The 26663-nt window shown below is 37.0% G+C and overlaps 1 protein-coding gene across 1 annotated transcript in view; it reads left to right on the top strand.

Annotated features, from left to right (window-relative positions):
* The first annotated feature begins 2016 nt into the window (after window positions 1-2016).
* The window catches only part of SMARCA5 (SNF2 related chromatin remodeling ATPase 5), a 44632-nt gene continuing 19985 nt past the window's right edge, over window positions 2017-26663 (top strand). The window contains exons 1-10 of the mRNA XM_030878125.3: window positions 2017-2644; window positions 5824-5898; window positions 11003-11169; window positions 13563-13663; window positions 15155-15255; window positions 16026-16205; window positions 17572-17727; window positions 17826-17957; window positions 20272-20340; window positions 23490-23599. Coding sequence (XP_030733985.1) covers window positions 2468-2644; window positions 5824-5898; window positions 11003-11169; window positions 13563-13663; window positions 15155-15255; window positions 16026-16205; window positions 17572-17727; window positions 17826-17957; window positions 20272-20340; window positions 23490-23599 — 1268 coding nt within the window. The 5' untranslated portion in view covers window positions 2017-2467. The remainder of the gene's footprint in view (window positions 2645-5823; window positions 5899-11002; window positions 11170-13562; window positions 13664-15154; window positions 15256-16025; window positions 16206-17571; window positions 17728-17825; window positions 17958-20271; window positions 20341-23489; window positions 23600-26663) is intronic.

The following is a 26663-nucleotide window of genomic DNA, read 5'->3' as shown; positions in this document are numbered from 1 at the left end:
ACTCACAATATAAATGTGTATGTTAAAAAAGACAGTTGTCATTTTGGAGGCAATTTTATTTATTGTTTTTCTTGCTATTTGTTTTTCTTAAATTGTCAGACTTAAGCTTCATCCATTTATATATTCAGTATATTTTTAGGGTTTCCAAACCAGGACCCAAGATATTTACCTTTCATTATAGGGTGAAGAAATACTCTGAATATTAAATAAATGTTATATTCTTTCTACTTAATGTCAATATTAAATAAATATTTACTCACAAGTATTTATTTTATTTTTATTTTTAAAAATATTTATTTATTTGGTTGCGCCGGGTCTTAGTTGTGGCAGGCTGGTTCCTTAGCTTTGGCATGAGAACTCTTAGTTGTGGCATGCATGTGGGATCCAGTTCCCTGACCAGGGACTGAACTCAGGCCCCCTGCTTTGGGAGCGCAGAGTCTTAACCACTGTGCCATCAGGGAAGTTCTCATAAGTATTTATTGAGTGTCTGTATGTCAGCTACTCCCCTAGACACTAACTTTTTACCCTTCCACACAATCTATTTTTGGTGAAAGTATTTTTTAGATATTAAAAATAAATTTGCTCAATATAATAATACACAAATTCATTTTAGAAAAAATTAAAAAATACAAACAAAAAAGAATTAGGAAATATACACCAACAACAATCACTTTCAATACTTTTATGATTATCCTTCCAAAGTTTTATTCATATTTTTGAACTGCTAAATTTTCTTTTCAGTTAACACTATAGAATAAACATTCTTCTACATTAATTGTTGTTAAAGGTCAAGAATAGTTCATTTTGTGGGTGTACAATAGTTTTAAAATCATACTTTCAATGTTGGACTCTTAACCTATTGCTAGTTTTTTTGCAATTACATGCGAAGCCTGTGATGAACATCATTTAGGTATTCTTCTTTTCATATATCCTTAGAAGGTTCCTTATAGTCTCAGAAATAGCATTTATAATGGACTGGGGGACATTTTTCCAGATCTCAATTAAAGAATTATCACTCGATTGGTTAAAAGTTTGCAGCCTATATATTCATAGGAGATCCCTTCTGTTTGAAATTCAACATAATCAACAGTTTGCTCAAGACTTAACTCTTTAAAAGTGTGTCTCCTTTATTCAATACGTACTGATAAGATACTGGTCATGGGGATACAAAGATGAGTAAGAGCCTGTGCAGGGCAGATAGCAATTTATTGCAGTGTGCAGATTTGCTACTGAATAGAACACGCTGCGCTTAAAATCTGCAGCAGATGGGTGCGCAAGACCCTCAGGCTGTGTTGAAGAGAGGGCAAGGCAGTGTACAAACCAGTGGTGAATAGTTGTAACATTTCTTAAGAAGAGAAGAATGTACATTTTAATTTAATATTTGGTGGTTGAGGAAAAGATACAACCCATCGCCTCTTATCTATTGATTACTCACGTTTCTCACTTACATGGTGGTGGGCACAGTTTGCTTACTTTCAGCATGTAAATTCAGAGGAAATATCGCCTAACTCTGCACCGAAGAGTAGAAGGAATTTAGAAATGACTGATATAGCTAACATCTGATGACATAAAAAATCACACTAACGGGCACTCTTCCTTAGACAACAAAACAGTGAGACGTCAACTGGAATAACCACAACGTCGTCAACACAGTGGCGTCACGCGTATAAGCGAAGGCGGTTAAAGTGTTACGGCCTGCCGAGACCTCCATGCTGCAGTAGGCAGCGCAAAACCTGTGCAGATTTTCAGGGAGTGCCGCCGATCGCTGCCAGCCACAGGAGATGCGGCGTCCGGGGACCGTGTGCCGTTAAGAACGCCTGTAGGATTGCACTCGCGTCTTGCCCGGGAGCGGAAGCACAAACCTACGCGTTCGAGCCCTCCCTTGAGGCCCCGCCCACTCCTTGCCCTAGAGCTTGCTGGGGGCCCTGGAGGGGGAGGGGCCAAGGGCGAGGAGGAGAGAATGCGCATGCGCAACTGGAACTCAGTCATTTAGCCAACTATCAATCTCGCGAGTGTTGAAAGTCGGTGGCGTAGGTAGTAGACCTGGATGCAGGCGAGATAGATGATATCTACCACAGGAAGAAGAGGAGGCGGCCAAGTCACTGCGCGCTCCCGGTCCCTCTTTCGCTTTCCTTTCCTTCTCCCTCAACCCTCCGCCCTACAGTAAATCAGCCCGCCTTCCTGACCTCAGTGACCCGGGTGACCCCGCCCACTCTCGTCGACGTGATTCCCGCCGTGAGGTAAAGCGCTGGTGGAACCCCGAGCCCGGCGGAAGAGGAGGACGACGAGAGGGGGAGGCTGCTGGGCCTGGCTAGGGCTCGTCGCGGAGCCGCGGCGAAGGGGGCGTTCGGGTGGTCCTCCCGCTCCTCCACCAGCTCATTGCGACGTAGCCTCCCAGGCCTAGGCCTCCTCCTCATCTCTGCCGGGCCCGGCCTCTGGCAGCAGCGGGTGACGCAGAAGGAACATCATGTCGTCCGCGGCCGACCCTCCGCCACCCCCGCCTCCCGAGAGCGCGCCTTCCAAGCCCGCAGCCTCGGCCGCCGGCAGCGGGAACAACAACAGCAACAAAGGCGGCCCCGAGGGCGTCGCAGCCCAGGCGGCTGCCTCTGCGGCCAGCGCCGGCGCCGCGGACTCTGAGATGGAGGTGAGAGCGGCTCGTGGCGTGGGGAGACGGCGGGATGGGGAGGAGGAACTGGTTCCCTCGCCTCTGTGTTAGTGATGAGACGCAGAGCCGAACTTCACCCCTGTGCACCCAGACTCGGCCTCGGACCCTGTGGATCCGAAATGATGCTCTCACTCTTGCGCCCTGCGCCTAGCCTATCCCAGCTGACTCAAATGGATCTCTGGCACTTCACATTTACATTATTTGTCTCTTTGGCGAACCTTGCCAAACCCTCGAACGCTCTTGTTAGACACATGTTCTTGATTACTGAGGCCGAGTGGGATCTACCTTTTTTTTTTTAAGCTAGACTCCCATAATTCCCTCGCCCGTCTCTGAATCTCGATTTTAGTTTCCACTAAACTTGGGGGGAGGGCGAGGGAGATTTCCCCTTAGGAAAGAGGGTAGATGGGCGCGGTGGGGAAGGCATTTAAAAGGGGCGCCTCTGAGGACTTGGGCCTCCTTTTCTTCATCCCGGTCCTTGCGGGGGAGGTATCTGTTCCGGGCAGAAACAATGGCGAGAGCTGGATAGCCGAGGGCGCAGTGGGGATAAGCGGGGCGCAGCTGCTCCCTTGGAGGGAGAGGAGGCTCCTCCCAGGCACTGTTCCATGGGGAGGGAACTGACCAAGGCGGCAGCAGCTGTCTTGAACCCCCATCTCATTTGGGGAGGAGTGATGGATGGATGGATGGATGAATGAGTTAGTGAGTCAGGGGCTTTCAGACCAGCGCAATTCCTCTTTGGGGGCCTTGGCCTTTTTTTTTGAAAATTGGTACCTTTCGCTGCCGAGCCTGTCTTCTGGGCTGGGGCTGGCCGGCCAGGGGATGGTGACAGTACTGCGGGGGTGGAAAGATTGGGGAACTGCCAGGCGGGTCTCTTGGGTGTGCTCCAAGGCTTTGCGATGTCTGGGAACAAAGTGATTGCTTGCTCCTTCCAAATTTTATTCTTGGCCTTCAGTCTGTTTTGAGATATTTTATAGTTGCAGCCCAAAGATTTCTGGGAGTTTTCCATCCTTGGACAGATTGAGCGAAGGTAATACTGTTCTAAAAACGAACGTTGGTGCAGGATTAATAAGGAATTGGTAGCGCAGTTTACCGTTGAAGCATTTGGCGCAGTAGTTTTATTTGGGCAACAGCGGTCTAATCTAGGGTGAAGTAACATGTTACTAGTTTTTGAAAGAACTTTTAGGTGACGGTGGGTTTTGGTGGATTAGGACATCTGGTGTTCTGTAGTTTTCAGTGACGAGATTTGTTTCAAATTCATATCTGGTGTTGCCTGTTTTCTCTTTCTTCAGGTTTTAAATGGTTCTTTTGCATTCCCAGGGTTAACTTGGATTCCTGCTTCGTGGTTTAAGGGGGTTTGAAGTTTGACACTAAAAGCAATTGTATGTAAATATGCAGTTCTCTGCAAATTGCTGTCCTTAGTTGTCCTCAGCTTCTCAAAAGGGGCTGTCATTCAACTGTTGGAATAACAACCAAAGTCTCACAAGAGGTGTTACGGAAACATCAGAAAGCAGAATAATTTAAAGCCTAAACTAAATATTTTGGCTTTCAGTTGCTATTTTTAAGTTAAAGTGGAATTAAAGTTTAACTATGAATATTAATGTTACAACAAGTACCAAATGATGTCAGTGGTATTTTTATTTGCCGGATGGGGAAATTGAGTCTTCTGGTAAGTAGAACCCACATCTGGCTCTGAAGCTGACCCTTTCCCCGAATATCTTGCCCTTTCATATTCTTACAAAAAAGGTGTTTGACGATTTCATTTATTGAAGAATGACTTAGTTATTTTTACCTTCTTAGAATAGGAACATCAGTAATTTTATCAATCTTTTTACTGACTAGTTTTAGTTTTTATTTTTTCCTTCACATTATACTGTGATTTTTCTTTTCTTGGTCTTTTAATTTGGGTTTTTCCAAAATCATTTATTTTCTGACAGAGCCCACTTTCCTAGAAATATTAGCTAGCTTTCCTATGTATTAGGTTAATTTTTTCTTTTTGCTTGGTACTGATAGGTCACGGAAGCAGTCTCATTTTTTGTTTATTATTGTGATCTTTTTGGCAATGTGGATGGGGCCTGTCTTTGTTCATCCTCATTTCTCAGTATTGACTCGACTGATAGGTAGGTACACTGTATACCAATAACTATATGACCTCAAGAGTCCTAAATCCAAACCTTTTTTTTTTTTTAATTAAAACTGTGAAAGAAATAATGACTGCTGTTGGAAAGCACATCTTATTTTTTTAGGATGTATTTGACCTTCCATGGTATCCCATTACCATTTTGTGAAGTAGGCTAGGTTGGTGGCTTTGTCATTTTTACTTGTGGAGACCAGAGATTTGTGATGAGCTTAAGGTTACACAGGTTCCTACAGGTCTTAGCAATGAAGTTAGACTTGAATTTGGGTCAGTTGACCTCTTAATTTTAGTGCTATACCAGCCCCATCCCCCCAACTTCTTAATCACAGGTAGCTTTATTACAGTATGTATTGACACACACAGATTAGTACATCATTAATGAAAACTAGACTTTCACCAGCTCTTATGTTCTTTTAATGGATGAGTGAAACTTTGCAGTGTAGTTGTTGCTGTTATTTTGTTGTTTGTGGCGTTTTGAATGTCAGGGTGAATAAATTTGCAAAAATAGGACATTTATTACCAGTTAAGGAATCAGATTGTACTTAAAGGGTATTCACTTTAGGCTGCATGATGAAATTTTTTAATTTTCCAGAAGATGGGAATCACCGTGACTAATGCGGCTTTCCAGGTGTATATTTGTGTAGCAGTACAGTAGATACTGCAATTTTATGATTAAAAGGGAACGTATTTTCTCCACATTTTATACTGTTGAATTTAGCTTCATAATTTTTGATTAGAAAATGAAACATTTGCTGAAAGTAATTTTGTTCTGGGATGATGGAGATAATAATCTTGTGTTTCAGTCTTGGCAGTAGCCATGCAGTTTACATATTTGGATTAAATAAGTTGTTATCATCATGGTATTTTTCATCAAGGTTTCCTATCAGGTAGGATGACAGCCATTTAAGTATCTGGGAAATTTGGGACAGGAGTGTATTACTTTGAATGTGTTTTGGGCAGAAATCAGTCTAATAATGGTGTGTTGAGTATTTTTGAAGAACAATCCATGATTTTTCCCTCCTACCAGGAAGTATTTGATGATGCGTCTCCTGGAAAGCAAAAAGAAATCCAAGAACCAGATCCTACCTATGAAGAAAAAATGGTATGTTCTAGGCATATGAAGAGTTTTATATAAGCTTTTATTAGGTGATTAAGTGTACCAAAATTGAAGCACAGATACCCAATTTAAATATGTATAATGTGGAGTACTATAACTTTTGTACCTTACTTGACTTACTTGACTGTGTAAACCAAATATAGAAGTATGGCATGAATTCACATATTATGTAAATATGTGGGTTATGCTAACACCCCTTATGTTTTAAGATTTAGCATTGGGAGTGAGGTGAGTTAAAGACCGGAGAAGTAATTATTCAAGGTAATGTTTATTCTGCATGTGTCTGGCATTGTACTCTACTGGTTATAAAGCAAATAATACATGCTCCTTGCCTACAGCCTTCTTATAATATGGATGGGATCTTTACAAAAGAGAATATGAATGTTATACTTGAAAAATACCCAGCTCATGTTTCATATCCTCTTAGGAAACTTTATTTTACCCTGAGTTAACCAGTACCTACAAAGAGCTTTAAATTTAAATTTAGATTCAATAATAATGACTAATAGTGAATGATTATTATGTAGCAGGCCCTGTTCTAAGTGCTTTGTATGGATTAAACTCATTTAATTGTTTTGAAGTCTTAAAAAGTTAAAATAGCAGGTGTAATAATAACACCACTACACAACACAGTATGCTTCTTAAGAGTGGGGACAGTGTCTTCATCTTTCTGTCTTCAACACCCAGAACAATATCTGGCACATAGTACATTTTAACAAATCTTACTTTCCCCTTGTTCTTTGACTTTCTCTTCAATATCAATAAATGTTTATGAATCTCTTAAATAGCTTCAAAATCCTAAAAGTATGCACATGTGTATATGTATACACACATATAGTGTGCATAATACATATTGCAATATGTAAAGTAGAAATGATGTATTATTCTATATGATTTCTATTACATTTATATATGTGTGTATCTGTAACTGTCCTGCTGCCTTTCTTTGCTGTCAAACTTAATTGAAGGAAAAGATATAATTTCCAGCTCTACTTTTCCCATTCGTTCCTTTAACGCTTCACAACTTAGATTCTGTCATTAACACTGTACTAGTGATTCTAATGGCCAGTTCTTTGACTTAATTGTAGTTTGATTTTCCTTGCTGTCACTTGTGTTTGACACCATTGACCACTCCACAGAATTTTTTCTTGCCTTGAGAGACCTTTTTTTCCTTGATGATATCCTATTTACTTGACTAATTCCTTTGTCCTTCTCATTACATTCTGAACATTTGTTCTTGGACAGTTTGATCCTTGTCACTGGTTTTCATCTGCCATCTCTAAGTGAATACTTCAGATGCTTCCAACCATTGCATTTTCATTTGTTTGTTGGACGTTTAAGTCCCTTTGGTACCTCTTATTTAGGAGTATCCAAAATTGAATTCCTTATCTCTACCCCACACTTACACTTAGGATTATCTCAATGAATGAAACTTTCTCTTAATAAATACTCAAGCTGTTACAGTACCTCATAGTTTTAATAGTCTTGGCAAATTTAACTTCATAAATATTTCTCTTATCTTTTCCTCATCACCCTAGTTCAGTATTCTTCTGTTGCATGAATAATTGTGTTGGCATCTTTATTTGGCTCCTTTCTGATGCTCTGGCTTCTTCCACATCTCTTTGTGTTTTTGCAAAGTATATTTACAACACAAATCTGATTATATAATGGAGGTTTTCATGGTTCTTTACAATGCTTCTTGTCTTCACGGTTCCCTTTATTGTAAATTTTTTCTCACTTCCTACAGATTTTTTAGTCTCCTAGTTTAATTTCCTTTTTCAACATCATGATCTTGAGAAGCAGTTTTCTTCCAAGCAACTTCTTTATCATCTGCTAGATCCTATTCATAGGTAAGTCTTGATATCCACTCTTCATTCTTGAACCCAAGATGCTGAGTACTACTTGAGAAAACTAAAATAATAGTGCTGACTGGTACCGGAATAAGTTTATGGTTTTTACTGTCTTTGGCTTTCAACAATCCCATTTAGCCATTCTAAAACTTTGCCACTCTGATTAAGTGTTCTACTCCTTTTCTGCCACACCCTCATTTTCAGTCTTCCTTCACAAAGAATTGCAGGCCCATCATCAATTTACTTCCTCTCTGTTTCCAAGCATGTATGGCTTCTACTGTCGTGGTCGTTTCCTTCTGTCTCAGAGAAAGAAGCTTTTTCCAAGGCTATTGATTTTAATCTTCCATTTGATTTTATGCTTCATTCCTTTTAGGTTCCTAATCTTATTCTATTGTTTCTGATTTTTAGGAAGCGATTTTTCTCCTTAAACCTTTTTTTTTAATTGAGGTGTAGTTGATTTACAGTGTTGTGCCAGTCTGTGCTGTACAGCAGAGTGACTCAGTTTTACACGTATATGCATTCTTTTTTTAATATTCTTTTCCATTATGGTTTATCCCAGGAGATTGGATGTAGTTCTGTGTGCTAAGAGTAGGACCTTATTGTTTATCCATTCTAAATGTACTAGTTTGCATCTACCAACCCCAAATTCCCAGTCCATCCCTCTTCCTCCCCTCCCCCCCATTGGCAACCACAAGTCTGATCTCTATGTCTGTGAATCTGTTTTTATTTTGTAGATAGGTTCATTTTCCTTACCCCTCTTTTAAGATCTCAAGTCATTTTTATCTTAACCTTCTCATTTTTTCAAGCAGCAAGGTCTTTGCTTGTTATTCCCCTCAAACCTTTGCCACAGTTCTACTGAAAGCTTATTCTGTGTGTTCTGAACTTGGTTTTTTGCAACTAGTTTGTAACCGAGAGAGAATTTTGGAAATTATGGAATCTTTTGTAAGGCCCTGGTGAAACTTATATTTAATTCTTTAAGACAGTAGTTCTCAAACTTGACCTTGTAGAAGATAACAGAGAACAGAGATCTTGGATATTTTTGGTCTGATGGATCATGAACCACACTTTGAAAAAATACCACCTTAAGACATCTAGAGCCATTAAAGGTTTTTGAGCATTAGAGAGGTGTGATAAGGTCTAAGAATTGGGGGGACCCCCTCCCTTCTCTGTTGAAACATTACCTCTGTTCGGATTTTCCTGATCTTCCTGGTTAAAATTTCAGTGCTACTTGCACTTGCCATCACTCTGCTTTATTTTTACTTCTGAGTATTCATCATTTTCTGACAATCTTACATAATTTACCTATTATGTTCTGTTTTCAATATTGGATTATAATGAAAACTTCCTAAAGAAACAAAACACCTTTTCTGGTAGACACACAGAAGTATTTTTTGAATTGAATAGGTATTTATGAAGAAAATGTTGATTTGAAAATGTTTTTAAAGAAGTGAAGAATACATATTCAGTGATTTGAATACTGTAGAGTACTTTTACTTTAAAATATCTAGACTCTGACCTATCTGAATTTATTTCCAGAGCTTATTTATCTTGATCCAAACATAGCAACAATAATAGTCTTTTTTAAGTAGCAGCATCTTTCTCATTGCATGTCTTGGCTTTTCTTTTATTATACATGTATTAGGAAATGAAATTGTGCAAAATACATATATGTATATGGATCTCAGTTCAGTACTTTAAAACAGTTTTTTAGTCTTCAGAAACAAACAACTGAAGCTTGTCACCTATAGGACATTACTAAGGAGAAACATGTTGACCTGTTGTTAGTTGTATGGATTGGGCTACATTTGTGGTCCAGTGAAACAGTCACCCTGTGCCTTCCTGATAGCAAATTGGGCTTCAGTTTTACCTTGGTATGATTTAAAAAAATTATGTTTTCCTTTAAAAAATACATAGTTTTTACAACATTACGATGTTTGAGTATCTCTGGTGTTTGCTAGGTAAAATATTGTTTTGGAATTCATTCTAAAATTGACATTTTAAGCATTTATAGGTAGAGATGTTGAGCTGAGTAACTGGTTTCTCTGTTTATTGAACTCTTGTCTTCTTGTTTCTCCTTTTTTTAACCAAACTGTTAGAGTGTCTGTAAAAAGTCTGTTGTCTTAAAGGCTCTAGATTTCCCTTGTTTATTCATTTTTATTTTTTTAAAATTTTATGCAGTGTTTCACAGAACTAACCCCCGAGGGTTTTTTTTTTTTAAATAATTCTACAGCATTTCTATTGATTGATTGATTGATTGATAGGCTGTGTTGGGTCTTCGTTTCTGTGCGAGGGCTTTCTCTAGTTGCGACGAGCGGGGGCCACTCTTCATCGCGGTGCTCAGGCCTCTCAGTGTCGCGGCCTCTCTTGTTGAGGAGCACAGGCTCCAGACGCGCAGGCTCAGCACTTGTGGCTCACGGGCCTAGCTGCTCTGCGGCATGTGGGATCTTCCCAGACCAGGGCTCGAACCCGTGTCCCCTGCACCGGCAGGCAGACTCTCAACTGCTGTGCCACCAGGGAAGCCCCACCCTTGTTTATTTTTATAAAAACTTGATTTCAAGATCTTAAATGTTTTTTGGTTTAAATTCTTCCATTCTCTTTGTGTGATAATAGGGAACATTCAAAGCAGTAGATCTTAGATATGAAAATAAGAAATGGTATTAAGAACTGCATTGGGTTAATGAGTATTTCATGAACTTAATAGATGTTTTTCAAGCCTGATAGCCTTTTAAAATTTAAAACAGCCTAACTGATGAATGACCAATGCATTTTTCCCCCTTCTGAATAAATACACTTGTATTGCATAATGTCTTTTGATTTTTTATTTGATATTTTTTCGTCAACTGTATTGAAGTATAATTGACACACAATAGTTTTATATTTGTAATTCAGTGAGTTTTGGCAAACACATGCGGTCATTTAACCACCTTACAGTCATGATGTAGAACAGTTCTGTGATCCCCAAAACTTTTGCTCCTGCCCTCATCCCCTTGCCACTTCAGATCTGCTTTCTACGAAATCACTACTTAGAATTTCATATAAGTTGGATCGTATAGTATGTAGTCTTTTATGTTTGGTTTCTGTCATTTAGTATAATGCTTTTGAAACTCATCTGTGTTGTTACCCATAGCAGTAGTTTGTTCCTTTTAATTTCTGAGATTGTTGTGTGGAGGCATGTTGAAACCTTGATTTCTGAAGTTGTATTAATATTCTGATAAAATGTGTTTTCAAATTTTTTGCAGCAAACTGACCGGGCAAATAGATTTGAGTATTTATTAAAGCAGACAGAGCTGTTTGCACATTTCATTCAGCCTGCTGCTCAGAAGACTCCAACCTCACCTTTGAAGATGAAACCAGGGCGCCCACGAATAAAAAAGGATGAGAAACAGAACTTGCTGTCAGTTGGCGAGTGAGTAATATTTGATACTTAATAGTTGAAGCAAACTTATTTTTGATAGTCTTCATTAGGAGCATAAAATCACTTTATTAAAAAAAATTGTTTTGGTGCTGTTATTTATTTGGCCTGATTGGCTTGGCAGGATATAGCCATACATGTATAAATAAATAAAAATTTGCATAATGCTTTATTTTTATAGGGACTGAATAGGGAATTCAGATGTATTCCACTCCTTGGAGTGGAAACAAATGCAGAGGTTAAGCGGCCTATTTAACATCACCTAGAAGGAATTAGAATAATCCAGCTTTGAACTTAGATCTGACTTGCGGTGTGCTCTGGTCTCCTGAACTACATACATGCATTGAGGGTATTGCTGTTATCTGAAGTCTGTGCTTGTGTGTGGATGTTGTGATGATTTATGCCACAGCAGTTTGTTTAAAATTTTTGTTACATACTTAGTTTTCTTTATATAAATTGAAGTGTCAAGGTGTATGATGACACTGTTAGGTGGTGGTTCAATATGTGTAAAGTAATTCTTACATGTTGAATTTACAAATTTTTTTTAGAATTTGTGCTGGTTGGATAACTAAGATGTTCAGTTTGTAATGATAAATTTAGGGCAATCTCAGCTCCCTGGAATGGCTATATGTAATTTCCAAAGTGAAAAATGAAATGTGATCAGTAATTAAAATATGCTAGGTTATCTAAAAGAGGAGAGTACAAACGGTTATCAACACTGTTAAATTTACTACATAGTATACAGAAACATGGAGGTATTAGCTCTATCTCGAGGACATTATCATCAAAAAGCATAGTACCTTAATTTTATTTGGGGTATTCTACTCATCTGATATATCTTTTTTGCTAATCCATTGTTTGTAACCAAAGTGCTTTTGTTTTAATACGTATGAAACTTCATGAGAACTTTGCAATTCAGATGTATTTAAATTTTTCAGACTTGAAGTTTGCAGCTGTTTAAATAGCGTCAGTCTCGTGCTCTGGAAATGCAGACTGCTGTAATGGATATTGTTATGGGGTCATCAGTATGATGGCATGAGAAGAAACACTTCTATTAAGAGCCTGTAAGATAAAGATACCATGTAGTAAATAGATAAAAAATTGTTCAGCTTTGATCTTATTAGTGTTGGTGAAGAAAAGGAGTCTTGGTTAATAGATTTCTTTTCTACCCATCAAACCATCTTAAATGGAAAATTAGCTTAAGTGAAGTAATTAGGGTAATGGTACTGTCCTGTCCTTCAGTAAAAGTAGATATATGCTTTTTTTCCCCTTTCCATCATCCAGTTAACAATCAATGATGCCTCAATTTGAAGTAATAAAGCATATTCCAGCTTTTATCTTCAGTTTTAACAACCATAATAATTATCTTGATAATATATTGTGAAGGAGATTTTATAAAGAAAAAAACGAAGTTAAAATTCTCAGTTTATGGAGAATAACTTGGGGTTGGGGGGGCGGGTAGATCTTTGCACTAGGTTTCATAGGGTTGGAATGCAGAGAAGCACAAGAAATAACACTTTTCACTAAGACCTTCTGATTAGAAGCACATAAAACAAACAAAAACATCCTTGCGTTTTTATTGCCTTGGCCTGTATTTCTGAGGAATATTTCTCTGTCTGGGAAGGCTGATTATCCTCTCCCATCAAGCATGTAGTTTTGGTAGAACTAAGCAGTAAGTTAGATTTAGAGGTCACAAGAGTGGAATAATCTACTGTTTTCTAATTTAAATGAAAATATTTGTTGAAAATATGAAGGTATAATTGGAAACTTGAGAATTGGGGAGTAAATAGTTTTACTTACCTGAGTCCTTTAGAGATTAAGACATCTGGCAATATTATAACTACAGAAAATCAGTTATTAAGAGGAAGTCTCTGATTCTCTTGGGATGTAGAATCTGGGCAAGTGTATTTAAAATGCTTTGAGTAATTCTGATGAATCTAGTTAAGAGTCATTGCTTAAGCCCAAAGTCTCTATTCTGCATATTCTGCAGCTTTTGGTGAAAGCTGTAGTTTTAAAAATGTGACTTCTGGTACTATTTGAGGTCGGGGGGCAAAATACTTAACTTTAAAATGCAAATTATGAGGTTTTTCTGACTGCATATTTCCTTGAAATTAGATTATCACATTTATGTTTATCAGGTTCTGGTTAACCTAAGGTATTACTCTATTTTAAAAACTGTATGTATATCTTAGAAAGCCATGTAAAACATTTCAGGTTTAAATTTACTGATGATTTCTACTGTTTACTTTTTTGTCTTAATTTACATCCCTGTTAAGAAATTATTGTGTAATCTTGGTCAGCCTCTTGACTATTATGTTGAAATAGTAGCTGGTAGTCAAAATTAAAGCCAAAACTCAAATCACTTGATTTTATTTTAAACTTGACAGCTATCGGCACCGAAGAACAGAGCAAGAGGAGGATGAAGAATTATTAACAGAAAGCTCCAAAGCAACCAATGTTTGCACTCGATTTGAAGACTCTCCGTCATGTACGTTACACATATTTAATTACTTGATCTCTGAAACATCCCCTTGTGAGATATCCTTTGGTTAATGTTTTGGATTTTTCTTGGCTGTAATTTATAAATGGAATTTTTAGTGATCTTTTGAAATTTATTGATAATGAAATGAACTTCAGATATTTTTTGGATGGAAGCCATAGTATATTAGTACAATAGTGGTGCTGTATTTCAAAGGGTCATAAAACGCCATTGTGCTTGTTGTGGCCTGAATGTATATGTAAAACTGGGAACGAAGTTTGCCTTATATTTGCCCTAGATAAGAAGACTAATGTGTAAAAAAGGGCACTTCATAAAGACTGTTTTTACTCATCTTCTGATTTTCTATCTGTTTTAAATTTTTTTCCAAAATGTACTTGTTATTAAAGGTTTTCCAAGAGAAAACATGGTTAACAAGGTTTAGGTTTTACCCATATATGATCTTGGTTGTCTGGTGGCACGGTTGTCTTCACTGAAGCCTAGCGTTTTTTCCCTGACCTCCTTTCTCTGTCTCACTTGATGACAAGTTTGTATGATCATAGTGGTTGTAAGCAAAAAAAAATTTATAATAGTCAATATAGGATGTATAGTTTGGATTTGTTATCTTAATAATTAGCAAACTGAACTTCGGGGAAGATAGGATTTGGTTAGAAATTTAGCAGGCTGGTTAAAGCGTGTACCTCCAGATTTTTTTTTTTTTTTGCTACACAGTACGCAGTTTCCATTTCTTTTCATGAAGCTAGAGGCCAGAACCAGATTTACAAGGAGAAAGGAAATTTGAATGATTTGTTATCTCTTTCTCACATTCCTACATTGTAACTAGTTTTCCCAGCATTGATGAACTTTTCATCTCAAAGCAGTGTTTTTCAAAAGGGATGGAGTACAGAATACATAGTTTTTTTAAAAAGTTGGGTTATTTATGATCCATATACTTAGTAATTATTATGGGGTGGGAAATATGTAATAAACCCTGAAAGAGATACAGTTCCTTTTTGTAGGACCCCTTGGAAAAGTAAAAAAAGTAAATTAAGGAAGGGTAAAGGAAAAACAATCTCTTCTAATTCCTATTTCCCCTTTGTTAGGGCAAAAACAAAGTCCCCAGAGCTCATCAGGGAAGGTGAAAACGTTTGGTTAGAAACACTTGTAGTAACATTGAAAAAGGAAATAGAGAGACCAAAAAGTCTCTAGGACCAGTATATGGGTAACATAGGAACTGAGTGATTGAGGTACTCTGATGCCACCTGTCATGGTTCCTGTACTCGGTTGTCTTCCATATCCGTCATCTCCACTCCAGACCACCGCCACTACCTCCACTGATTTGAAACTTGCAAAATTCCCATTCTTAAGACCTAGTAAAGAAAGTACAGTCAGAATAAACATGTGTAGGCCCAAGTTAAACCTCTGAGTATCAGATGGAGGGGGAGCTTCCCACCTGTTTTTATTGTCTTTAAAATGTGCATGTCGTTTTTCTTTTGTTCTTAGATGTAAAATGGGGTAAACTGAGAGATTATCAGGTCCGAGGATTAAATTGGCTCATTTCTTTGTATGAGAACGGCATCAATGGTATCCTAGCAGATGAAATGGTATGTGTTTGATAGCTTTGTACAAGTCCACATTTTATAATTTAAAACCTTATACATCATTAGATTTATAAAAGTTAAGGCTTGCAGCATATAGTTTATTGATTATACTCTAGAACTGTTAGCAAACTAACCCTCTGTCAAACTGATAAAAGCTCACTTTAGTTGCATAAGTGGGATCTTACATCTGTACTTCAGCTGTGAGGAATTATTATCTATGAAAGTATAATACATTTAAAAATAATACATTTTGAGAAACATGCCTTTGGTTGACTTTTACAATGTAATGATTTGGCCATCTCCCTTCAATTCTACAAAACACAGGTGGTGGGGTCAATTGAATGTCATCGAGAAATATTTTATCCATGATGGTAGCTTGTACAGTTCTGTCCCGTAAAACATTATATCTTGTTTACTATTTACTAGTTATGTAGTGAATGTTTTATGTTTCCCTATAGCTATAGTGCCAAGACAATTGCTTAGAGAAAGTATGGAACCAAAAGAGATAGGTCTCAATTCTAGCTCTGCTAGGTGACCTTGGGAAAGTCACTTAAATATCTGGGCCTTATGGAGATGGTAATAGTACATCCTTCAAAGGCTTGTGAAGGTTAAATGACGTAACACTCATAAACTTGACACATACCAAGTTTTTGCCATTTGTTAGCTGTACACATAGCTTTTCTTTTAAATGTTTCCGTATATGTCGGGAAGGATGAATATGGAAGTCTGTTTTGTTTTTGTATTTCATTGCTTTGTGTTTATTTTTCTTTCAGGGCCTGGGAAAGACTCTTCAAACAATTTCTCTTCTTGGGTACATGAAACACTATAGAAACATTCCTGGTCCTCATATGGTTTTGGTTCCTAAGTCTACATTACACAACTGGATGAGTGAATTCAAGAGATGGGTACCAACACTTAGATCTGTTTGTTTAATAGGAGATAAAGAACAAAGAGTAAGTTTCTCATATTTCATTACATTTTTGATATTAAAAGAATTTGAATTTAGGTTTTGTGGGAGGGGGATAACTAGAGGAGGGATAAAAGGAGAGAAAAAGGGTCCAATAATAAGCTTGGTCTTCACAAATATTAGTAATTTATAAGTGGAATATTTTTTTGATGGTTAAGATTTATACTATGAAAATGGAGTTGTAGACTGTAGAAAGCTATAAGAATATAGTTGTTTTCTCCTGCTTTCTGGGGGTAGTTATAAAATCAAAGGCTGTGTCTCATTCTAGCAGCATTTTCTTTTTTTTTTTTTTTTTTTTTTTTTTTTTTGCTGTACGCGGGCCTCTCACTGTTGTGGCCTCTCCTGTTGCGGAGCACAGGCTCCGGACGCGCAGGCTCAGCGGCCATGGCTCACGGGCCTAGCGCTCCGCGGCATGTGGGATCTTCCGGGACCAGGGCACGAACCTGTGTCCCCTGCATCGGCAGGCGGACTCTCAACCACTGCGCCACCAGGGAAGCCCCATTTTCTTATTTTTAAAAGAAGTTTTGAGTGTGTGAGGTGGTTAGAAATTTAAGGAGCCAGATTTTTAGATTGATGTATATAATGGTAATAGTCATGGAATAGTAATTTGTAATAGTAAATAATAATGTAAATAGTAACGTGATGAGTCGGTATGATAACTATCGAAATAAGTTAAAATATTGATAAGTTGGCACATCCTTTTTGGAAGAAGATATGGAAATAATGACACTATTAAGAGTATAAAATTCAGATTAAAAAATATACTCATACTGCATTGAAGGACTATGTACCTAATTTTGTTTTCCCTTTATTCAGATATCAGTGATGACTAGATTTCTTTTCTCCCTTTTTGTATTCTGTTACAAAATTGCTTATTATGCTTTGAAGCCCAATTGTTTAACCAGTCTTTAGTTTCCTCACCTGTAAAATGAGAAAATTAATAGCAATGTCTTAATAGATCTATAAACATAAAAGGAATGAAAGTGCTTACTGCAAACTAGCCTTTACTCCTTATCTATCTTTATGTCAGAAAACTCTCTATCCTTTTCTAAACCTATGTGCTAAGAATTTTAGCACCTAGTGGAATCGAGGAAAGAAGACATTTTAATAGTTAGTCTGTTGACTTTTGTACAGAAGAATTTTGTCAGTTTGTTTTTACTAAATGACTCTGACATGATTACTTCATGGTTAATGAAGTTACTTTGAGCTGGTTCTAGCTGCTTGCGTACTATAGATGACTCTTCTTTTTACTCTTTCCACCCCCTTTTACATAGTAGATTACATCCTTGTCATCAGTAAATTTAATGTATAGTTTATTTCTGCATGGTGTAAATTTTTCTTTTGCTACACAGGCTGCTTTTGTCAGAGACGTTTTATTACCAGGAGAATGGGATGTATGTGTAACATCTTATGAAATGCTTATTAAAGAGAAGTCTGTTTTCAAGAAATTTAATTGGAGGTACTTAGTTATAGATGAAGCTCACAGGATCAAAAATGAAAAATCGAAGGTAATTTGATATTTAGATGTGCAAATCATTTGTACCTTAGTTTAGAATTCGATCGATGTACAGAATATTCATTCTAATAATGAATTTGTTTCTTTCAGTTGTCAGAAATAGTGAGGGAATTCAAGACTACAAATCGACTATTATTAACTGGAACACCTCTTCAAAACAACCTGCATGAGCTTTGGTCACTTCTTAATTTTTTGTTGCCAGATGTCTTTAATTCAGCTGATGTAAGTATTTCTTATTATTTTCTAGTTGGAATAATGTTTTTTAATAGTATACATTTTTGTAATAGAATTGGCCTGCTTCAGAAATCAAACAAATGGGGCTTCCCTGGTGGTGCAGTGGTTGAGAGTCCACCTGCCGATGCAGGGGACACGGGTTCGTGCCCTGGTCCGGGAAGATCCCACATGCCGCGGAGCGGCTGGGCCCGTGAGCCATAGCCGCTGAGCCTGCGTGTCCGGAGCTCCGCAACGGGAGAGGCCACAACAGTAAGAGGCCTGTGTATCGCAAAACAAAAAAACAAACAAATGAACTCATAGAAAAAGAGATCAGATTTGTGGTTACCAGAGGCAGAGGGAGGGGGGGAATTGGATGAAGCCAGTCAAAAGGCACAAAGTTTATTGTACTTATTTATCTTCCACTTATAAATAAGTAATAGAGATGTAATGTACAGCGTGATAAACGTAGTTAACACTGCTGTATGTTATACATGAAAGTTGTTGAGAGTAAACAACAACTAAGAGTAATTAATAGTAATAAATCCTAAGAGTTTTCATTACAAGGAAAAATATTTTTTCTGTTTCTTTGATTTTGTACATATATGAGATGATGGATGTTCTGTAAACATTGTGATAATCATTTCATGATGTGTGTAAGTCAAATCATTGTGCTGTACACCTTAAACTTATCCAGAGCTGTGTGTCAGTTTATCTCAATAAAACCAGAAGAATAAAAAAAAAGAATTGGCCTACCTTTCAGTCTACTTGAGATAATCATTACTTTTTCACGCCTTTAGGTAGTTAGCCTCGTGTAACCTACTAAGTTTTGTATGCATTCTGAGAATTTACTTTTGTGCCTTTTGATTTTAGTCTTATTTTAGAAATCATGGTTTGTTCTCTCTGGAATGTCATAGATTCACATTCTTATTTGGTCATCCTGTTGGCCTGACATTGTTTCAGTGGCTCTAGGTGGACTGCTTATGTTTTTAAGGTAGTGCTCAGGGTGTTCCCCCAAGTGAATTTGCGTACTTCATGTTGCCTGTGTTTTAAGTCCCCAGGATGCCCTCTCCCCAAGATGGCCTTCAAGTTTGGTGAAATATGTCTAACCATTCTTTCTTACGGTCTAGCAAACATAGAACCTAATCCTCACCTTTGATAGATTATTTGCAGTGATGGAAATGGTTAATTAACTATTTGAACTGTTGGTTGTACTTAGGAACATAATGTACATTACGTCGAGAGTCTGTGCTTATTAGTAATTTCATTTTTTTGTTGGACTAGAATTCATTTTTGACCCTTAGTTCACATTGCTGGAGTGTGTGTGGCTTTGAAGAGCTTATTCAAATAAGTTCCAAAAAGGTGTTAATTTTGGTTTGTTGTGTTAAGTAAGGATCATTTTAAGAGTAGAGAAAATTGTGTTCTTGAAAGACATTTAGTCAGTGTCATCAAGCTACTTTAGTTCTGCTTTATGTATTTTGATTTTGTTTTTGAGATAATTTTTTTCCTACCACATTGACACTTCCATTTGTTTAATAATCTCTGCTAAAGCTTTGTTTTAGTTAACACAGTGAACTCTAAGATTATGTTTACTAACAAAGCAAATACAGTTGACCCTGAACAATACAAGTTTGAACTGGGTGGGTCCACATTTTTGTTTTTTCAGTAGTAAATACTATAGTTCTGCATGATCCACAGTGGGAGGGCTGACTATAAGTTACATGTGGATTTTCAGCTGCATGGAGTATTGGTGCTCCTAACCTCTGCATTGTTCAAGGGTCAGCTGTATATAATAAACATGCTAAAGAGATAAAGATAGGGAAACTGTCCTTGTTCAAATCCTACCCAAATACTAATGAAATGCTGATAATCTCAATTTCACTTTTAGTAAGTTTAATGAAAATTGACGTTGCTCTAGAAAGCTTGTGTTTGAGTAGTCTGAATGGTCTTTGAGAACAAACCGTGAAGTGGTTTTAATTTTTAAGGTTTTCTGAAACTGAAGAAGGATATTTTTTCAAGGATATTGATTTTCTAATTCTGTAAAACTTGGTTTCTAACAATTTTCTTTTCACTATGAAACTTGGCATCTGGATGTTTTTGAGAAAAATGTTAAGGAAATTATGATTCTCAAACTAGTTCTAAAATTAATTGCTAACAGTAGCGCATATGAAAAATAAAGAATTGAACTAAATGATTTTTGTGGTTCACAACTCAAACATTAAATTAATTTTAGAAATTATTGTTATATGTTATATAACTAGCATAACAGGGTATTTGTAGTTAATATTATCTCTGATCTTAACGTATTTTTTATTTGTTAATCTAGGACTTTGATTCCTGGTTTGATACAAACAATTGCCTTGGGGATCAAAAGCTAGTTGAGAGGCTTCATATGGTAAGTATTTTGGAGTAGGGTTAGAAAGCATATTTCCAATGGGAAAAATGCTACAGATTTAAATTAGTGGATTATTTTTCTGTTAACAGAAAGCACAGTGGCTTTAGCATCAGATCTGTTTGAATCCTGCCCACTTAACTGCTTAATCTTATGATGGGAGGAGGGGTAATATAGGCAGTTTTAGCCTTAGAACCTAGGGTGGAATACTAACTTTATGAAGGAAAAAAGTAATCCCTTAGGGTTAAAAAAGTACAGTGGGAGAAAGAAGAGTTGCATAAGGACTTAATATAGATAAGTTTTGGAAGCTTAGTTCCATTTACATTCCATAGGAGAATCTAACAGATTTTGTTCTAAAAGGCCAAAGGTCCATCTGTTGTTCTTAAATCCAGTGACTGTGTGTAAGCAGCTGCTAATAGCTCAGTGCGAGAAGAGTTGATATGTTTTTGCCGTGAAGTATGGCTTCGTTTCTTCCTGTGGAGATTCACAAGTGAAAGTTGGTAGGAAGATAGAAATTTCTCTGATAGACCACAAATTGTGATACCCTGGCCTGCAGGGTAAATCATGTAAGCATGACATAGAAGGCCTTTCATGACCTAACTTAGGGTTCCTCAACTTTTGTTGACATTCTGGTGTAAATAATGTTTTGGAGGGCGAGGAAGGGTGGCTTTCTTGTTTGACAGCATCCCCAGGGCTTCTGTGCTCTAGATGCCAGAGTATATGCCCTCATTTGTGATAATGAAAAATGTTTCTAGGCATTATAAACATGTCTTGCAGGGCAACATTGCCCCTCCTCCAAAACGTTAACCTTTCGAGTATTTTCCAACTTCTGTTTCACTTCTTATATCAAGCTTTAATTTGCTAGAGTTGCTGGCTCCATTGTCAGTTTTCTGTAAACATTGTGCTAATCTCAGTCTCTCTGCTTACCTTTTTTGCCACATCTAGTATCCCCTTTCCTGCCCTCTTACTGATAACACCTAGGCCAAGACTCAGTGGTGATGTCACTTTCTCCATGAATTCCCAGGCTGAGGCCAGCCTAGAGACTCCTTCTGTATATTCTATCTTTACTAATCTTGACATTCTAAGTTATAGGACTTTGCACAGGGTACTGAAATGACTTATTTACGCATGTTTTCCCTGCTGCATTGCAAACACAAAGGCAGAGTATGTCTTAACATTTGTTCTTGTATCCCTAGCACAATGCCTGGCTCAAAGTGGATATTTGATTAAGGGGAAAAAATTAAAAATTTTATGAATGTTCCGATATTTCTTTCTACATAAATTAATTTTTAAGATACTTTAAAATCCTATGTACTGAAATTTTATTTTGTTAAACATTTGAAGATGATGATCTAGACACCTTTGTTTCAATTTAGATGGCATTCAAGCATGTAAGCACTTAGATTTATCTGTCTGAAGGACTGTGGAGTATATATGTAGGCTTTGCTTTAATAAATAGATGGGTACATGTAGGTAAAGCATACTAAAATCCACACAACAGAATACCAGTTTTGGCATTTGTTTGTATGAAGATACTTAACAAATCAGGGGGAAAAGGTCTGGTGGCTACCATTCTGCTCTGTCCTGAAAGTCCCACCATAGCTCCTGTGATCTCATAATGAAAGAGTATATTCACAATCACATGGGTGTACTTAGGAATGAGATAATTCTTGTCGTATGAGTTTTCTATTTTTGCAACACCCCCCAGCACCCCCAAAAACCTGCACCAAAACCTAAATTGTATGTGTTTTAATAATTCCAGAAGTTATGAGTTGGCTGAGAGGGCTCTTTGCTGGTTTTACCTGTACTTATCCAGCTGCATATACCTGGACGGTTCTGGAAGAGGGCCAGTGGGGCTGAAGGTCCTTGCTCATGTGTCTGGCAGTTGGTGCTAGCTTCCGGCTAGGGCCGCACTAGCTTCCTTATGTGATGGCATTAGAGTACTGTTGCTTATTATTTTTCTCACCAATTTTTAATTTGTTTTGTGGTGATTATATTTTTATAAGCTAGTGTAAATAGAACAAAGGACGACACAAATAAAAGGATATCTTTAGTTTTATACATGTCAACTGCATACAATATTGGTATGTCTCACAAGTATAATGTTGTGTAAAAGAAACCAGATATAAATGAGCATGAGTCTTTATAGTTAAAAACAGGCAAAACTAATTTATGATGTTAAAAAGTATGAATATTGCTTACCTTTGGGAAGAAAAAGGGGGATAGTGACTGGTAAGTTTACAGAAGGATTTATGGGATGTTCTGTTTATCTAGGAGATGGTTACATGGGTATGTTTACTTGATTAAAATGCATTAAAATGCATTCACGATTTGTATACTTTGTGTACTTTATATTTGTATACTTTACATTTGTCTACTTCCATAAGAAAATGGTAGTAAATTAAAAAACTGTAACCATGAAGACATCATAATGTAGACCTAGCCATTTCTTAAGTAATGTTAGACAGTCTACATGCAGGTAACTAGTTTGAAATCTGAGAGGCAATGAATGTTGAAAATATCATCTTGAAAATTTACTATTTTTAATACTTTATGACAGTATATATTTTTAAAAAATTTTTGTTGGAGTATAGTTGCTTTACAATGTTGTGTTAGTTTCTGTTGTACAGCAAAGTGAATCAGCCATAGGTATACATACAACCCCTCTTTTTTGGATTTCCGTCCCATTTAACTCACCACAGAGCATTGAGTAGAGTTCCCTGTGCTACACAGCAGGCTCTCACTAGTTATCTGTTTTATACATAGTATCAATAGTGTATATATATCAGTCCCAATCTCCCAGTTCATCTCGCCCTCCCCTTCTCCCTTGGTTTCCATACATTTTCTACATCTCTTTCTGCTTTGTAAATAAGATCCTCTATACCAGTTTTTTCAGATTCCACATATATGCGTTAATATAAGATATTAATTTTTCTCTTTCTGACTACATATTGAAAAAATATTAATCTTAACATTACTCTTTAGGAAATCACTAATAATAAGCTATGTATTTGGAAGGAAGAAGTCCTAAGAATAATTTGATGTCCAAGAAGTTACATTTCTTTCTATGTATTTAATAGACACTTTTGAGATCCTGAAATAATACTTATATTACAGATAAGGTCATCTGCATTTCTTTTTGCTCTTTTAAGGTTTTGCGTCCATTCCTCCTTCGTCGAATTAAGGCTGATGTTGAAAAGAGTTTGCCTCCAAAGAAGGAAGTAAAAATCTATGTGGGTCTCAGCAAAATGCAAAGGGAATGGTATGTGTTCTGAGACGTTTTTGAAATCACTCTTGATCCTGTACTAACTTTCATTTGTATTTTATTTTCCTAACTTGTGTTGTCAAGGAATTCTGTTTGCTAGATTGAACTCAGCCTAAAGAGTTTCCCAGTCGTATAATTTGATTAGGACTTGCTAATCAAATTTGTGATGCAAAGCCTTTATTAGATGAAGGAATCAAGTTGGGAGGTTTATGAATTCAAAAATTAAACTTGGCATTTAACAGGGATGCATTTAAAGCCTGCTGCTTGGGTTTCTATAAAAGAAGCTGTGGTGGCACAGATGTGAGACATGTGGTTAATCCGGTGGTTCATAAATACTGGCCTGTGGGCTAGTGTTAGTCCCTGATGAAGTTGGAGATTGTAGAGGTATGAGAAAACTTAAGTGCTTTCTCTTATCGCAGAAAGCTACATTTATTTAATTTAAAAGACTCCGTTCTGAGTTGATGTTTTATTTTAGGCAGGATAAAATGTCCTTTTGTGAAATTATGGTGATGACACATGGTAGCTACTTTTACAATACTTGAATAGGACATACTAAAAAAGTTGAAAACCTTGTAAGTTTTTATTATCTTTTTCTTCTTTTCTTTTTTTTTGAATTTTATTTTATTTTTTTATACAGCAGGTTCTTATTAGTCATCAATTTTATACACATCAGTGTATACATGTCAATCCTAATCTCCCAATTCATCACAGCACCACCCCCACCACCCTGCGGCTTTCCCCCTTTGGTGTCCATACGTTTGTTCTCTACATCTGTGTCTCAGTTTCTGCCCTGCAAACCGGTATATCTGTACCATTTTTCTAGGTTCCACATATATGCGTTAATATACGATATTTGTTTTTCCTCTTTCTGCCTAACTTCACTCTGTACGACAGTCTCTAGATTCATCCACATCTCTACAAATGACCCAATTTCATTCCTTTTTATGACTGAGTAATATTCCATTGTATATATGTACCACATCTTCTTTATCCATTCGTCTGGTGCTGGGCATTTAGGTTGCCTTCATGACCTGGCTGTTGTAAATAGTGCTGCAATGAATATTGGGGTGCGTGTGTCCTTTTGAATTATGGTTATCTCTGGGTATACGCCCAGTAGTGGGATTGCTGGGTCATATGGTAATTCTGTTTTGAGTTTTTTAAGGAACCTCTATACTGTTCTCCATAGGGGCTGTATTATTTACATTCCCACCAACAGTGCAAGAGGGTTCCCTTTTCTCCACAACCTCTCCAGCATTTGTTGTTTGTAGATTTTCTGATGATGCCCATTCTAACTGGTGTGAGGTGATACCTCATTTTACTTTTGATTTGCATTTCTCTAACAATTAGTGATGTTGAGCAGCTTTTCATGTGCTTATTGGCCATCTGTATGTCTTCTTTGGAGAAATGCCTATCTAGGCCTTTTGCCTGTTTTTGGATTTGTTTTTTTGATATTGAGCTGCATGAGCTGTTTATGTATTTTGGAGATTAATCCTTTGTCCGTTGCTTCGTTTGCAAATATTTACTCCCATTCTGAGGGTTGTCTTTTTGTCTTGTTTGTAGTTTCCTTTGCTTTGCAAAAGCTTTGAAGTTTCATTAGGTCCCATTCGTTTATTTTTGTTTTTATTTCCATTACTCTAGGAGGTGGGTCAAAAAAGATCTTGTTGTGATTTATGTGAAAGAGTGTTCTTCCTATGTTTTCCTCTAAGAGTTTTATAGTGTCCGATCTTACATTTAGGTCTCTCATCCATTTTGAGTTTATTTTTGTGTATGGTGTTAGGGAGTGTTCTGACTTCATTCTTTTACATGTAGCTTTCCACTTTTCCCAGCATCAGTTATTGAAGAGACTGTCTTTTCTCCATTGTACATGCTTGCCTCCTTTGTCATAGATTAGTTGACCATAGGTGTGTGGGTTTATCTCTGGGCTTTCTATCCTGTTCCATTGATCTATATCTCTGTTTTTGAGCCGGTACCATATTGTCTTGATTACTGTAGCTTTGTATTATCTGAAGTCAGGGAGTCTGATTCTTCCAGCTCTGCTTTTTTTCCTCAAGACTGCTTTGGCTATTCGGGGTCTTTTGTGTCTCCATACAAATTTTAAGATTTTTTGTTCTAGTTCTGTAAAAAATGCCATTGGTAATTTGATAGGGATTGCATTGAATCGGTAGATTGTTTGGGTAGTATAGTCGTTTTCACAGTGTTGATTCTTCCAATCCAAGAACATGGTATATCTCTCCATCTGTTTGTATCATCTTTAATTTCTTTTATCAGTGTCTTATAGTTTTCTGCATACAGGTCTTTTGTCTCCCTAGGTAGGTTTATTCCTAGGTATTTTATTCTTTTTGTTGCAGTGGTAAATGGGAGTGTTTCCTTAATTTCTCTTTCAGATTTTTCAGCATTAGTGTATCAGAATGCAGGAGGTTTCTGTGCATTATTTTTGTATCTTGCTACTTTACCAAATTCATTGATTAGTTCTAGTAGTTTTCTGGTGGCATCTTTAGGATTCTCTCTATATATTATCATGTCATCTGCAAAGAGTGACAGTTTTAGTACTTCTTTTCCAATTTGGATTCCTTTTATTTCTTTTTCTTCTCTGATTGCCATGGCTAGGACTTCCAAAACTATGTTGAATAATAGTGGTGAGAGTGGACATCCTTGTCTTGTTCCTGATCTTAGAAGAAATGCTTTCAGTTTTTTACCATTGAGAATGATGTTTGCTGTGGGTTTGTCGTATATGGCCTTTTTTTATGTTGAGGTAGGTTCCCTTTATGCCCATTTTCTGGAGAGTTTTTATCATAAATAGGTGTTGAATTTTGTCAAAAGCTTTTTCTGCATCTATTGAGATGATCATATGGTTTTTATTCAATTTATTAATATGGTGTATCACATTGATTGATTTGCGTGTATTAAAGAATCCTTGCATCCCTGGAATAAATCCCACTTGATCATGGTGTATGATCCTTTTAATGTGTTGTTGGATTCTGTTTGCTAGTATTTTGTTGAGGATTTTTGCATCTATATTCATCAGTGATATTGGTCTGTTATTTTCTTTTTTTTGTAGTAT

The sequence above is a fragment of the Globicephala melas genome, chromosome 5 (assembly GCF_963455315.2).
Source record: "Globicephala melas chromosome 5, mGloMel1.2, whole genome shotgun sequence".
Classification (NCBI taxonomy): Eukaryota; Metazoa; Chordata; class Mammalia; order Artiodactyla; family Delphinidae; genus Globicephala; species Globicephala melas.
The sequence above is the reverse complement of the archived record's forward strand: the minus strand, read 5'-3'. Positions and strand labels throughout refer to the sequence as shown.